We start from the raw sequence: 15052 nt of genomic DNA on the forward strand, positions 1-15052 counted from the left end.
CGTGCATGTAACGTCGCCCATTTGTGTTAGCCACTCCAAGTCCCGGATGGGGCGGAACCTGATGAAAGGCTTCGCGATAATGCAGTCGCAGGTCTTGATGTTTCTCAACGGTAGGTCTTCTGGCAAGCACCTGATCAGAGGGCTCTGAAGACGTGTTGCAATCACATGCGCACTGTTCAACGTATTCACATGATCGGCAATCACTTGTTGGCATCCGGCAGATATTGACTATTAGAACCGCGTGAAGCCGTGGCCAGAACACTGTTGAGCTTCTAAGAGGTTCTTTTCGTTCTAATTTTCCAGTGTTTTGGCACTGGGGTTTCTGTCTCGTCGACCTCTTGGGAGTGAGTCTTCACAAGTCCCAATGAATGAATGATCTTTCTGAATTCGCCTGTCGAACTACTATTATCTGAGCACTCGAGGCGGTTTTCGAAGACGCTAACACGGGTACTTCGAGAGCACTTACCTAAAAACGAAATGGTCTTGTTATGAGGTCTCGAGCTGGCCAATCGAGTCGGATGCTAAGCCGGGCTGAGATCGCCGCCATGCCGCGAACCATGCTAGTCCCAGGTCAATCCACCGACGAAGGGCTGCAAATATGTGACATGCGCTAAATGACCTTTGTTCATGGATTTTTAGAAATTCCCTGAGCGTTCGTTTCCGCGTAGCTGGTCCAGGGCGACATTACTTGCCCATCCGTCATTTGATTGCCAGCCGTCTCGACGCCTAATTCTTGCCTGCTTTCCAGTCCCTAGCTGCAAGGCACCCCTCGAACCACAATAACGGAATTGGCACACTTGCTTTCCACCATGGACCGGGGCCATTCCACTGTTGCCATCATTTGGGTGATTTTTGTCGTCTCGGCCATTTTCCTTGGGCTGAGGATCTATTGTAGATGCCGTGGAGGCGGCAGGCTATGGCTGGATGATTGGGTGATGTTAGCGGCATTTGTCTGTTGACCCCCTTCGATGCCATTGCAAACAGAAGCTGGGTTATCTATTCTTACTGATATCTATATGCTCCTAGGTTATATCAGCCGGGGAGCATGCTGCTACTGTGGTCGGGGTCAATCTCGGAGTCGGAAAGCACATCAACGAGATTGACCCAACGAATCTCCCAAGAGTCCACACTTTCAGCCGTGTGGGTTTCACTCTCGCTATACTGGCTTGTTCTCTAGCAAAGACCTCGTGGGCCCTTACGATGTTGCGAATAGTGAGAGAAACGAGGGACTGCATGAGAATAATGGTGTGGTTTTGGTTGATATCCGTGAACGTTCTGATGGACGTTGGGATCATCCTCAACTATCTGGAATGCGATGGGTCGGGTCTCACTGTGTCGCCGAATCAAATGTGGTGCTGGAGTAATCTCATCGCGGCCAACTACAATGTGTTCTCGTCGGGTAAGTACATCCGTACAATCAGTCTCAAAATTGCATCGATTGACTTGGACAGCCTGGTCTGGAGTTGCGGACATTGTTCTCGTCTTCCTAGCTTGGAAAATCATCCTACCCATGCAATTAAAAACCAATGACAAGATTGGGATTGCAATCGCAATGAGCCTGGGATTCATGTAAGCGATGCCCAACGAGATTCTGAGGAGAGATAAAAGAAAACTAAGTAATATTACTGAGCAGCTCCGGTGTGATAGGTCTGGCTAAGACAGCTAATGTCCTTCTCATGGCTAAAATGGATTATACTTGTCAGTGCTTTCGTGGTATGTTGGTGGTCCCATGCTGACATGCCACAGACGAGGTCACGAACCTCATTATATGGACAGCGGCAGAGATAACCGCTCTCATCATGGCTGCAAGTGTGCCATTCATCCGCCTTTTGGTGAAGGGAAGACTCCACACATCACGGTCGAATGCGAGCGGAGCTCAGGGACTGAAAGAACAACCATAAGGAATAACACCGTCTGGAGACTCTGCTGGCTGAAAGGAACCTGCCGCAGACAGCCGACAACGTCGGCACTCCTGCCACTTCCGACGGATCTGGAATTTTGACGCGACACACGTGTTGCTATTAACCTTTATGTGGTAGCCCAGTATGAGCAATATTGTTTGGTTCCATTATGTTCCTAAGTCATGTACGACCAGAATGATGCTATGAATATGTTGATTGCAGTCCTCTGGCGCTGCAATATGCTGGACAAGATTAGAAAAGGTGACTGCTTTCCCGATGATATCAAAAATTGGTACATCGGTTGTAACACGACGACATCATGAGCAAATACACATGTAGAGCAGCCCCCTAGGTACTTAGTAAGTACCTAGGTATGCACATTCCCCCTTGTACCTAGGTACCTAGGTATTGAGTGGGGCCGTGAGCTCCACGTTCTGTTGACTTTTATCTCCCAGATATTCCTGCACACCCTGAATGAAACCAGCTCAGAGATCAATCACCAAGTCTTCTGTGTAGCCTAGCCCCACAACTCTAGCGGTGTGAACAGATCTTGGTAGCCCACCTCCTTACATAAAATCTGGGGAGGATTGGGGCAGTCTGGGGCAGTCTGGGGCAGTCTGGGGTACAGTACCCCGCCTGAAATCCTAGTCGCCCAATCCACATCTACTTGTGACGGACGCGGTGTATACGGGGAACGCCGACGCGACGGCTGAGCTCGCGAGGTCCTTGCCGGGTGCAATTGCCGACGGACGTCGTCTTGGATCGGCTGTGTGCTTCTTCGACTACGCGGAAAGAGTGAGACACACGAGAAGATCCCACAAAGGCCGACTTCAGGAGCGCCAAGCCTGAAAGTTGGATTCTTTACCTTGTGGGTGTAAGCGTCGCGCGGAGATTATGCGAGGCGGGCACCTTGGCTCCAGGCATCCCCGCTATTCAAGAGAGGGTGGTATTCGGTCGTTGGATATAGGGAGATGAGCGACTTCCAGTTTCTTGGGCCCATGGCCAGACTTGTGGACTTTTGTTTGTCTTTTGTGGTTCAGTCGGCCTCCACGACCAAGATGGCGTCTCCCTTGCTCGCGACTGTGTCATCAGCCCCATCGGGGGCGGCCAACACGCCTGGGCCTGCTTGTGATGCGTCGGCTTTCCAGCTCTTGACCTTGGCCAATATTGAACTGCTGGCCCTCGACGTCGTCGTGAACACCACGGTCTCATCAGAGTCCTCAGCCGGCCGCGAATTCTGCCAGGTCACGGTGCGATACACACATCCTGGGCAGAATGACGCAGTCAATACAATAATAGGCCTACCTCTGCTCGCAACTGACTGGAACGAACGCTTCCAGATGGTGGGCGGCGGCGGTTGGGGGACTGGCTACACGAGCAGCCTGATAGAAGCAGTCGCGGACGGTTATTCCTCGGTAGTCACAGACGGTGGTCATGACAATGACGCGCCAGTGGCCGATTGGGGCCTCGTCAGCGAGGGTAATGTGAACTGGCCGTTGCTCTGGAACTTCGCTGTGGTCTCGTTGGATGAAGGAGCGTCCCTGGGCAAGCTAGCCACAGAGCTCTATTACGGCGCGCCCGCAAAGTACTCGTACTGGAATGGCTGCTCAACAGGTGGTCGCCAGGGGCATATCATGGCTCAGCAACACCCGGAACAGTTTGACGGCATTCTGGCTGCGGCGCCCGCGATCAACTGGCAGCGCTTCATCGTGCAAGAGTACTGGGGTCCTCTGATGGCGAACCTTCTCGGTACGTGTCTACACTACTACTTGCAAGTGCAACTGGATGTAAATACTAACGGTTGCTCGCAGACACGAGGCCTCCTACGTGCGTGCTGGAAGCCTTCACTCAGGCGGCGATCGACGCATGCGATGGCTTGGACGGCGTCAAAGATGGAGTCATTGCTCTTCCAGACCAGTGTGACTTCGACGCGGATTCCTTGGTTGGCTCTACTATCAGCTGCACTGAGCCAAGCGGATCCATCGTTGTCACAGCGAAGCATGCCGAGCTAGTCAAGGCTGTCTGGGCAGGTCCGACATCCGTGGAGGGCAAATTCGAGTGGTACGGGATGCCCAAAGAAGCTCCTCTTACCAGTCTTCTGAATACGACGTGCGAGTCCGTGGACAACTGCACCCTCGTTCCGTTCTCGATCCCCGAAGACTGGCTCAGGGTGTTCGTAGCCAAGAACACGTCACTGGACCTGAGTGGCCTGAGCAGGGAGGACTATGATCGGCTGTACCGCGCATCTGTCGCTCAGTATGCATCCGTCATGGGAACAGACGATCCCGACTTGACAGACTTGAAGAATGCCGGCACCAAGCTCCTCACCTGGCACGGCCTGGCAGACCAGCTCATCACCTATCACGGAACGGTCGACTATTACGACCGGGTGGCGGAGCTCAACTCAAACGTTACGGACTATTACCGACTATTCCTTGCGCCCGGAGTAGAGCACTGCGGGCTTGGGCCGGGTCTGGACCCTCACCTCACTATCTTTGAGTCCCTTCGGGCTTGGGTTGAGAACGGCACAGCTCCCGAAACTGTACCCGCCACAGGACCGGCTGTGGGCGGTACCAATGCCACTCGAGAAGTCGGATTGTGCTTATATCCTCGTCAGCTTACTTATGTCGGCTCGGACCCAAATGACGCAGCCTCTTTCGAGTGTCTGTAAATGTTATTCCAAATGTCTGATCATGAGCAGGTAGCTCTGTGAGACGATGAGACCTCGTGTTATGGCCGCATCGGGCTGGAGGCTGAGGTGGGCTTTGGCGTTGGAATCATCGAAGGCTTCCTTCCTCCCTTCCTTTCTTTCTTAGACAGACCAGGTATTATTCGAAACTCTACAATTCTGAGCAAGACTTGAGAGCTTCGCCTCTCTTACGTCCCTCCCGTGACACCTCGCCACAGGCGCGCCTACCAATTCCATTCAAAAAATAATAATAAAAAAGCATCCGTCCAAGCGTGCTCCTGCTTGATTTGCTCCGTGAGCGGTCTTCAACTGTGACAGATTTGCTTGCTACCCAAACAATGCTCGTTGGGCTATGACAACACTTGAGATCAGAAACTCCGAGTCGTTATTACTGCCTGTTTCAGTCGCATTTCTCAGAACAGACCCAGTTCCTGTGTGAACAACGTCCTTGGTACACATGCAACCCCATAGCTCAGGGGTATGTTCCTCGGCATGGCTGCTCCTGAAAGAAGGACTCTGGTAAATCGAAGCCTGGTTCTGCTTTTCTAAGAGCATTGAGAGTGTCTCTCACAACGTCATACCCAAAGTTGTAATCAAAGAATTCCTCAGGGGATTCTGCTACAAGTCAGCCACCCTTACAAGCTCGTGTGGGTCAGGATCAATTCCACGTACTTGGTACCCGTTCCAGGGGGATGAACTGAGACGCTTCTTTCTGGATCAACTCCGGCTCATCTTGCCCAGCGTTGCTGAAGATTTGCATCAAGCTCGCTCGGCTTTTTCGAATCTTTTCATAGAGCAACAGACGCTCAGCAGCGCACTCTCTTGTGACATTGCTTAGAACCATGCCGAGAACAATGCCATCCTCGATTCCCTGAGCACCACCCTGTCCTTGATCTATTTCTGGTCAGCAGCGTAATTGACATGTCGCCGGGGGCCCTAAACTCACGGGGCAGCATAGGATGGGCCGCGTCGCCTGCCAGTGCCATTTTGCCCTTCACCCATTTGAAAATGGGCGGCCGAAAAAGCAGTGCCCATTGCTTAATTTCAGTCGCCTTGCTGTTCACGAGTCAGCGTTGAAAAGGCATCCAACCGCCTTGTAGTGGACATCTGGAGCTTTTCAGCATACTTGAGTACTGCCAGAAGTCGTGGGTGAACGTCATGGTATTTTTTGAGTAACTTAGACTTCTCAATGGGGGCTTGCCAGTCTAAGATCAGACGTAAGAAAAGCTTGGTTAGCAATATGATTTCTTTTTTGGTGCCACGGTAATGGGGATCTCTCAAACCTTCTTTTCGCATCTTCGAGATGTCATCCTCGTGGAATATTGCAACAAAATTGTGCACCTCATTGCTACACGTTTGTCAATCCTCCGACCGCATGAGGTAGATGTCTGGCTTTGGGGAGGTGACTCACTTGCGGCAAGGGTACGAGACCAGCCTCTTCATGTTTCCCACGAAAAGTTTCATGCGGCCATCATCCCCTTCATTCCAGAATCTTGTTTCCGGGTCATTTTCAATGTCATTGGTGGATATCAGAAACCGGTAGCAGAAATTGTAGGCGTTTCTAGATGGTTCAAGAGGATTTGACTTTCCGGTCATGACCTCAACGCCCAGGGAGTGTATCCCATCTGCTATTATGACAACGTCGCCATGCACCGTCTCGCCATTGGCAAGGGTGATGGACGGAGTCTCTGCATCCTACAAATGGCTTCAGGAATGACGCCCCTCTAATGAAAGGTAGATACCCCACGCGCATCACGCTGACATGGGCTGAATCTGGACTCGGAGTGCCCAGAGGGGTTGGAACTTACATATTTGACCACCTCAGACCTTAAATTAACCTCTGCAGGCTTACCTTGTCCGTTCTCTTCCGTAGCAAGCCTCTTCAGCTCTTCATGCAAATCAACCCGGTGCGCAAAGTACCAAGGCGAGCCATACTTTGTTGGAACCTCGCTCTCTGTGGTGCCCACGTGGACGCGCTCAAGCGTTTTGGCATTGGCACGAAAGCTAGACTTGACTGTCACAAACCTGGCGCCTTCGGGATTCAATCCCCAAGCAAGTAAAGCCCGGGATGCATTCGGTGGGACGTGAATAGCAGCGCCGATCTCATTGTTGAAGGAGGACCGCTCGTATATCCGCACGTTGTGTCCAGCTCGGCGGATAGATGTGGCGGCTGTCAATCCTGCTATGCCTGCTCCGACAATGATAACTTCCAAAGCCATTGATGCCAGAGATATTGCAGTATTTCGGACAAAAGACGAGTACTATCCAAGGAATTACCAACGTAACTGCGTCGCAGAGCATAACAGGTCAAGCGGGGTCACTACGGCTGTTGGAACACCTATGAGGTTGGAACGATGCACCAAGGTGCTGAGATCTTGTAGGATGAACTAGTAAGCTTGGGGACAGCAATGGAACCAGCATTATAGCATAGCTAGTAAACCCGAGGATGGCTCGATCTCGAGAGGCCAATCAGTCGTAAGAAACGTCACAGATGCATGCATGACTATGGGGTTTTGCTGCTAGCTTTGGCGAGGAAACTCCACGGTGCAACGCTGACTCCCAATCACGGAGGGGCAAGGCTTTCCGTCTCAAGCTGTAAGCAAGGTTGTGGCATTACCGTACCGATCGTTCTAGGTGGCAATACACGCTCGAACCAGTTGCTGGTTAGATGGCAGCATGCTTGTTCGGCCAGCTGGGAGTCGTGAGGAGGAGGTGCTGGTCCATTGCAATGTCGCCGAGTAACTGATACACGAACACGTTAATTCCAACTTAAGCCGGCTTGGAAGCTTCGTCGGTTGCTCAATGCAGCTAAATTTGAGGTTCCTCAACTTTCACCGCTCGTCTTCAACTGGAGAACTATTGCATTCCTGTATTGTTGAAGAAAACATCTTTCATTTGAAATTGTCATTAAACGCCCCGAACAAATGCTCGGCCGAAACCAGGACACTGAAGGTTCTCAAACGGAACTGCAGTAAATTTCAAGGGAACTTGTGATAAATCCATTATACCAAAAGCTTTAAATATCAGTGACTCCAAGATGCATGTGGTGAGAGTGCATGACCATTGTTCGTCAGTGCAGAACTAGCAACACTATGGTGCAACTGATCAGCTTCAGATATATAGGAGACACTTAGTTAATTGTGAGATGTTGAAATTTGTAACCTGATGTTCTCGGGGAGAGCAGTTTCACGAAAAGACCTCAACGCATCCATAGCAGCAACAGAGTACCAACTGAAGGCCGCTTATACAATCGCTACAGTGCAGTATTTTCCGCCTCGGCGTGGGAGGCAAGCGAACCTGGAAGCGAACAGAATGCCAACAAACTCGGTCGCAGGCACATGACAACAACATGCAAACTAAAGAGAGAAAATCAGTCCGAAAACTCGGAAGAAATACCAGATAGACATTACAGGGATGACTTTTTCAGGATCAGGCCTTGCGACTTCCCGGCTGGGCGACGAGGCTGATGATTCAAGCTGTGTCATGGAAGAATCTGGGCCTCAACACACTCGCCACCGTGTGAAGGCGCCATGTATGTCCTCGGACGTATACGGAATAGAAGCGAAATCACATATGTATATATAAAATCTTTTTTTTTTCTTTTTTTTTTATTGTTCGCAGAGAACGTAGCGACGCGCAATTTCGGATCTACGGCCTCCAGTCACTGATCAACCTGAAGGCAGGAGTTACACCACTCTCCGCCCATTACACGGTTTTAGAGGAAGATCCTACGACAGAGTGGTTGACAAAAGAAAGCACGGCCATTCAAGCGAATTTCCGATTGGAGCAGGTCCATGAAGCAGTCAACAGTTGTATCGGACAGCTCGTCGTGGCATGCTTTCAAAGCGTCAAAACTGCACGAGATGCCCTGCGCAGTTGATAGAGAACTAGTTTTTTAAAGTCTGTATTTCTCGAGTCAGCCAGTAGGAAACAACCTGTTCGCGACATCTTTTGGGAGAGAGGCTAAACCTGCTGCCAGGAAGTGATCCAGCTGCCTATAGCTTTCCAGCGAAGCAAACTTGAAGCTTCAACAACATTCAGACGTGGCAGCGATCCGGGCAACCTGCTTCTTCTGTAGTTGCATGTCCTACCGAACGACAACCGCCCCAAGCCCTCCCTTTTGAAAAATGATCAGTGTGATGGTGAGATTAAATCAAGAGCAGTCATAGGAGCAGAGCAGCCTTGAGACCGGCTTGTTATACTTCCAAACATGTACATATCACATGCACTATCCAGTGACACATAGAGCAGACACAATCGGAAGTTGTTTGCCCCAATCGTTTGCTTTATTGGCAGTCATTATAGGGTGCCTACCTATCGCAGTATATGCCACAGGAAGAAAAGAAATCCTGTATACCTGTCCCGTGGAAGGTTACCCTTGAGGAGGTATTCCACAGAAGGTCAATCAATAATTACTGCCTGTTCTGTGTTGACCCTGTGGCCATATAGCAGATAGATGTCCGAGAAGAACTCCTTGAAATCTTTATCTCAGCCTCGTGTTAGCAAGTCCAACGGAGAACACCGTCGAGTGCCTCACATTCAGGAAACACGTTGACAACCTCCACTGCCCACCCACTAGACATTTTTACCCGGGTTCCCAAACACATGCACAATTACACAACCAAAGTGAAAGCCAGCCACTGGCGGCAGTGGCCTACATACCTACGTACCTACCTCAAAGAGCCCAATATCATTCGACCCGTAGCACAAACACCAAGCAAGCCAGCCCAACAACCGCCCTCCCCCACCCAACATCCTCCATCAAAGCAAGTAGAGAAAATCAAACCCCACCGAAGCACTGCACCAACGGTCTGCAACCCACCCTAATACCCCCAGGCCCGACCGGCCCACCCCGTCAGATGCAATGACACGATAGGACAACAGACCCGGGCGCAGTCAGCACAGCCAGCCATCACCCATCCACCCATTCAGCCGAGCAGCCAGTCCTGCGACACGGTCCGGTAGCACGGCATGCGACGTTGTGTTCGGTGCTGCGGCACAGAGGGGGCGAGTACACACACACACACACTTGTGTGTGGAGACCCTACACAGACACAACTACTGCCATTGCCATCATCCAAGACATGGTTGCAGACATGTCAGCGTTGTACTCAATGGGTGGGACGAACAAAGCGATGTTCAGTAGGCTAGGTTAGAATGATGAACGGTTGGTCCAACGGCTGGACCCTGATGGGTGTGATTGGGAAAACCTACAGGCGTCGTCATACCACCCCGTCACGGTGGGCAATGACAACAACGGGCGTTGCACGGTGCTACGAGCGGCGACTCCTTGTCTTGGGCTGGAGACAATGGGCCGGCTGGCTCGTGTTCGACGCTTTCGTCCGATCCAACACATTGCATCACTTGTGGGCTTGGACATGCGAGGGAGCTATGCATGAGTGGGTAACTTCTGGTATTGTATGAGCGATGGTGTGGAGATATCTAATACACAGAAAGCGAGTTTAGGCAAGATCATGTTGCCTCCTCTGGTCCCATGCCCCCGTTTAGTATGCTTGTTGGTGTTTGAGCTGGTCTCTTCTTGCTCCGTAGTTTCCAAAGTGCCTCGAGTTTGCCGCTGCGCCGCCTTTCCCATGGATGACTTGTTTTTGTGGTGTTTTCCAACCAAAACATATGTGAAAGAAAAAAAAGATAAAACCAAAACTCCCAATGCTGAGCAATATTTGAATCCTCAACCCCATACGCGATGCAGTTTACGACGAGCCTATCCACCCTCGAGAAACGAAATAGAAAATGCAACTTCCCAGAGCAGCAAACACCGAGGCGAACCTTTGGAAAATGAAAGGAGAGAGACCAAGCAGCATGCTAGACCAACCGTTGCGTTGGCTGGGGACAACAGAATGAGGAAAAGACAAGTGATAACCCAACTACAAGTGGTGAAAGCCGGCTATGCCGGGCTAGCGCCAACCCACTCTAGGCGCCTCTCAGAGCGCCAATTCCAATTGAAATCCCGTCCTTTGTTCTTGCTCCAAGGACATTCCTTGACCCGTTCCCGAGTCTGATGCTTGTTGTTCGCCGCATGGTTGTGATGGTTGGCGAGCGTGAAATTGTTGTGATGTGAAGCACCATCAACGCTGAAGAGACCCTGGCTGAGGAAGCTCCCGCCATGGTGACCCGTCTTCAGGGTGAAGTCCGGCTTGGGCATAGTCTCCTGAGTGCCCGTGTACGCACGGCGTTTCTCCCCTAGCTTGGCCCATTTGTCCATGGAGTTTTGCTTCTGAGGCGACTGACGCTGGAAGTCCTGAGGCTTGACCGGGCTGACGTCTTGAAACAAGAACGTGTCGGGCAGGTCTCCATCCATGTCGATGGCGTCCTCAATAGCTGAGACCCGAGGCTTGGCGTTGATGACAGAAGACCTGACGTTGGGAGACAAGCCCTGTCGGGGCGTGTCATCCTCGTCCTTGCTGTCTTCGCTCCAGGTCCGAGAGTTCATCCTCTTGAGAGCCCGGAGCTGGCGGGCCCGCTCCTCCTCTTGGTGCTCTTCCTCTTCCTCCTCCCAGAGGTCGCTCCAGCTCTTGGAAACGCCACCCTGGTCACCAAAAACCATGGACATGGCAGGCACATTGCGTGGCTTGGACATGGTGATTGGTAAGGACCCTGCCATTGGTGACACCCGTGCAGCCGGCTTCAACATCGGCTTGTTGATGTGAAGAGACTGCATGGAGGTGGGGAAGCTGGAGTCCATGATGGAGGAAATGGAAGGGGTCTGCGCGGAGAACCAGTCGGTCGTCGCCGCAGACTTGGAGAACAGGTCCTCGGAGTAACTCTCGTCGTCCGGGATGGCGCTCAACTGGCGGATTGGAAGCATAGCACTGGAAGTGTGCAGTGCCTTGGCCCAAGGGAATGCACCCGTGTCGGCCATAGGACTCTGGATCGACGGTGTGCGTAGCGGCTCCCGGTTGGCCGAGGCGATGTTGGCCCGAGATGAGCAGAACTCGTCGTCGATCTCTTCGAGGGTGGTGAAGCTCAAGACGCGGTTTAGCGCGCGGCGAGCGCCAACCAGAGACCTCTTGCTCGGGTCCATGTTCATGCACTCGACGATGACCTCGTAGGTATCTTGAGACATCGAGGGGAAGACGTCGAAGAGGGACTGCTTGTCACGTGAGAAGTCCAAGAAGAGGGGGTCGGACTCAGTCGGAGTGGTGAAAGGGTTGCGCGAGAAGAGGATGTTGAGCAGGCAGACGCCGATAGCCCAGATGTCGGCCTGAGCAGGAGAGTAACCGGCACCAGCAGAGTCGTACTGCTCTGGGGACATGTACCGGTCACTGCCGACGCCGGTCTCATATGTCCACTTCTCGGTGGTGGCCAGGCCAAAGTCACCAAGCTTCATTGATCCGTCCTTAGCAAGAAAGATGTTCTCCGGCTTGATATCGCGGTGGTAGACACCCTTCGAGTGGATGTAGGACACAGCGTCGACAAGCTCGAGCATAAACCGCCGGACGTGTTCGGTCTCGAGGGGTCCCTGGTCGACACGGATGGCCTCGTAAAGGTCACCTTGCTGACAGAACTCGAGGACCAGATACATGTGAGCATCCGTCTCGAAGGAGTTAACCAGGCTGACGATGTTGGGATGGCTGCCGAGGTGCTGGTGGAGGGTGAGCTCCTCCGACTTGTCGTCGATAGCGAACTCCAGGCCGGCATCGTCGGCAGCCGCCTTCTTCGTCAGGCACTTGATAGCCACAACATCGCCAGTGACGAGGTCTCTGGCCTTGAAGACCATGCCGAAAGAGCCATGGTTGAGGGGTGAGATGGTTTCATATCGTCCACCCAGGACGACGCCGCCGGTAAACTCGTCTCGCAAGCATTCCATTGTCGTAAAGAGAAGTGTCAGAAATTAGAAGAGATGTAAATTGCAAATTAACAAGGCCGCGTGGTGACAAAAATCCCCGGAACGCTTTTGTCGGGAGCCCAAGGCCAGTCTATGTCGATGAAGAATGATGATGTTGCCTAGCAGTTTTTGTAATCCACGATGAATAGTTTACCAGTTGTGTACAGCGTAGAACAGGTTGCGGCGGAAGGTGTGGTTGCCTCGAGGCGGAAAGTCGTAGTAGGTAGGAAGGTGCAAAGGTGGTCGAAAGGCGATGTACAGAACGCGAGGTGGAAAACAAAAGCAACTCCAGATCGTTCAACTTCGGAGGCTCATCGATGGGTATTTTCGGTTGGTCAAAACAAATGGAAAGAGTCTGGCTTGAATGGTGCTGATTGTGTCGGTCGACGGTGCCCGGTAGAGCAGAGGTAACAAAAGGAAGGTCGTCAAAGGTGCATTGAAAAAGATGTATTGGTAAATAAAGAGCGACGTTGTTGTAGTAGGGTCCGTTCAGCGACGGCTGGGTGGCTGGGCGTGGATGATGGAGGACGAGGAGGGATGATAATGCTGTGTCCTCAAAGATACAGCAGGATCGTCCCGACGGCGGAAAGGTCGTGTTCCAGAAGAGGTTGTCGTGGACGGCCGCGAGGGGGTGGGAAGGTGACGAGGTCCGGACACACGAGGTGTGAGTAATCGTTGAGGCACGGCACTGCCGTCAAGGGAAGCGGACCTCGGGTGCTGGGAGGACCCTGGAATGGAGTGGGTAAAGGATGAGGGAGATGTTGGCACTTATCCAAGCACCGGTGCCACAGAAGTCGTTATCATCCGGGGGTGGGTATTGTGCGGAACAGGCAGGCGAAGAGATGACTCTTCAAACCTTCCTCGTTCAGTAGCCGACGTCCTAACAAGCTATCCCCTGGGCGTGCGGATCACGGAGACGGATTCGCAAGCAGTGGTTTGGGCGGTAGATTTGGGGGGGGGTGCGAGGTGACCAATATATCGCCAAGGGGTGGTGTGATGCAAGGCAGGCGGAACAGGCAGAACAGCGCCGGGTCGAGGTGTCCTTGGGGCCGATGCACACGCAGCCGTGGTAGGCAGCACAGAGGCGGCGTGCAAATGACTTCGAGACAGGTCGAGGTCGGGTCGGTGGTCGTCGAGGTCAGCGGTCCGAGGCCGAGTGTGAGAGCTGGTTGCTGAGCGAGTCACAGAGATGACTTGGCGGATAGGACCGACGTCACAGTATTCCTTTGGTGGGAACGGCAGAGTCGGATGGGCTTGGTCGATCGAGTCTGACGTTTCGACGGCTTATCGACTTGAACAATTGGCTGGGAAGGAATATAACTGGACTTGACTTGACGTGGGAAGAGGGGACGCTGTGAACGGGAAAGAAGAGAGGTTGGTGGGAGGGGATGGCGATGGTGAAGTAGGGAGAGATAGGAATAGAGGGAGGAGGTTGGGTGAGTCGAAACGAAGATGGCGGTGGAGGGATCAAGTGACGGGAAGAAGGAAGGTAGAAGAGGATTGGTTGAACCTGGACCTGGGTGCGCAACTGAGAGAGGGACTGTGTGTGAGTGCGAGCTATGAGTTGTGCAGCACGGAAGGCCTTGGGGGGGGGTGTGAGGACGAGAACGAGAACGACAAGGACAAGGAGCTGGGCCCGGGGGCCGGGACCAGGGCCAGGACAAGGCGCCAAGGAGCAGCAAGTGTGCATGCAGTATCTATGCAGTGACAAGAGAAGGAAGCCCCAAGGCCCCAAGGCCCTGAGAGAGAGGTGCCACTTGGAGGAAGGGAGGGGGGTGTGGGAGCACTCACTGCTGGGTGGGTGTGGGTGTGGGTGTGTTTGGGCGTGTGTGGAGGGCGTGTGGGAGGGAATGTGGACACATCGAGGCTGCGAGGCCAATACGGAAGAGAGGGGGGGGCGTGTGAACGGCGTGCAGCAATGGAAGCCGAGGGAAACGGATGGGCCAGTCCAGCACCTTCTGGTGCTGCTGGTGTGATCAAAGAAAGGGCAAAGAGTCAGGCCTGGAGTGAGATTAGCAATCTCGCCTGGGGTGGTCCTGGGACTGGCTGGCAGCAGGTGCCAGGGCGGCAGGGGTGGGCTGCAAGCGTCAGGTCTGGGAGTTATCGCGTGGTCACAGTGCCGCACAGTGCGCCATGCAGCCCATCAGGCCCATCTGCCGCCGTGGGCAGATCGGGCTGTGTTGGCTCGGCCACGCCCTGCCTCTCCCGACTTGGCCGTCAGAAATGTCTGGCACTGGCCTACACGTCAAGATGCTGTCTGCACCTGCAGCAGTTGGATTCCAGTCTGGCCAGTCGGCGTGTAAACATGCCAGAAGAGCTGCTCGATGGCACAGTGTCCCCGGGCAACCTTGGAACAACGCCCAAGACATCGCTACTGTGCCGTAGGAGATCTGCACTGGGTGTGACGGGGCCCAGAGAGATGACGAGCTTCCGGCTATCTTGGCGGTAAATTGAACTGCCAGCATTTCACCGTCGACGGGCGAGACGGGCGAGACGGCAGCTGTACGGGCGGAACAGCACGTCAGGAGCCCTCGTGCTTGGACTGGCTGGCCGAGTGGCCGAGCGACTGACTGTCAGGACTGTGTGGGATCCGGTAGATGGGCCTCGATGCAGTAC

The 15052-nt window shown here is 53.1% G+C and overlaps 4 protein-coding genes across 4 annotated transcripts; 2 read left to right on the plus strand and 2 right to left on the minus strand.

Moving 5' to 3' along the window:
• Positions 1 to 809: 809 nt before the first annotated feature.
• Positions 810 to 1901, plus strand: KVR01_013470 (uncharacterized protein; the record flags this gene model as incomplete). Its single annotated transcript, XM_044791926.1, has 5 exons — positions 810 to 845; positions 1027 to 1399; positions 1452 to 1569; positions 1634 to 1698; positions 1747 to 1901. 5 exons carry the CDS (start codon positions 810 to 812, stop codon positions 1899 to 1901), a joined length of 747 nt encoding a protein of 248 aa, XP_044637551.1.
• Positions 1902 to 2959: 1058 nt separating this feature from the next.
• Positions 2960 to 4572, plus strand: KVR01_013436 (uncharacterized protein; the record flags this gene model as incomplete). The annotated part of the gene is made up of 3 exons (XM_044793026.1): positions 2960 to 3650; positions 3713 to 4464; positions 4519 to 4572. 3 exons carry the CDS (start codon positions 2960 to 2962, stop codon positions 4570 to 4572), a joined length of 1497 nt encoding a protein of 498 aa, XP_044637517.1.
• A 1425-nt stretch (positions 4573 to 5997) lies between these two features.
• Positions 5998 to 6809, minus strand: KVR01_013479 (uncharacterized protein; the record flags this gene model as incomplete). Its single annotated transcript, XM_044783147.1, has 2 exons — positions 5998 to 6285; positions 6399 to 6809. 2 exons carry the CDS (start codon positions 6807 to 6809, stop codon positions 5998 to 6000), a joined length of 699 nt encoding a protein of 232 aa, XP_044637560.1.
• Positions 6810 to 10095: 3286 nt separating this feature from the next.
• KVR01_013454 (uncharacterized protein) lies at positions 10096 to 14193 on the minus strand. Its single transcript, XM_044792717.1, has one exon. It carries the CDS (start codon positions 12416 to 12418, stop codon positions 10496 to 10498), a length of 1923 nt encoding a protein of 640 aa, XP_044637535.1. The 5' UTR covers positions 12419 to 14193; the 3' UTR covers positions 10096 to 10495.
• Between the last annotated feature and the right edge of the window lie 859 nt (positions 14194 to 15052).

This window comes from Diaporthe batatas (assembly GCF_019321695.1).
Source record: "Diaporthe batatas strain CRI 302-4 chromosome Unknown Contig00027, whole genome shotgun sequence".
Lineage (NCBI taxonomy): Eukaryota > Fungi > Ascomycota > Sordariomycetes > Diaporthales > Diaporthaceae > Diaporthe > Diaporthe batatas.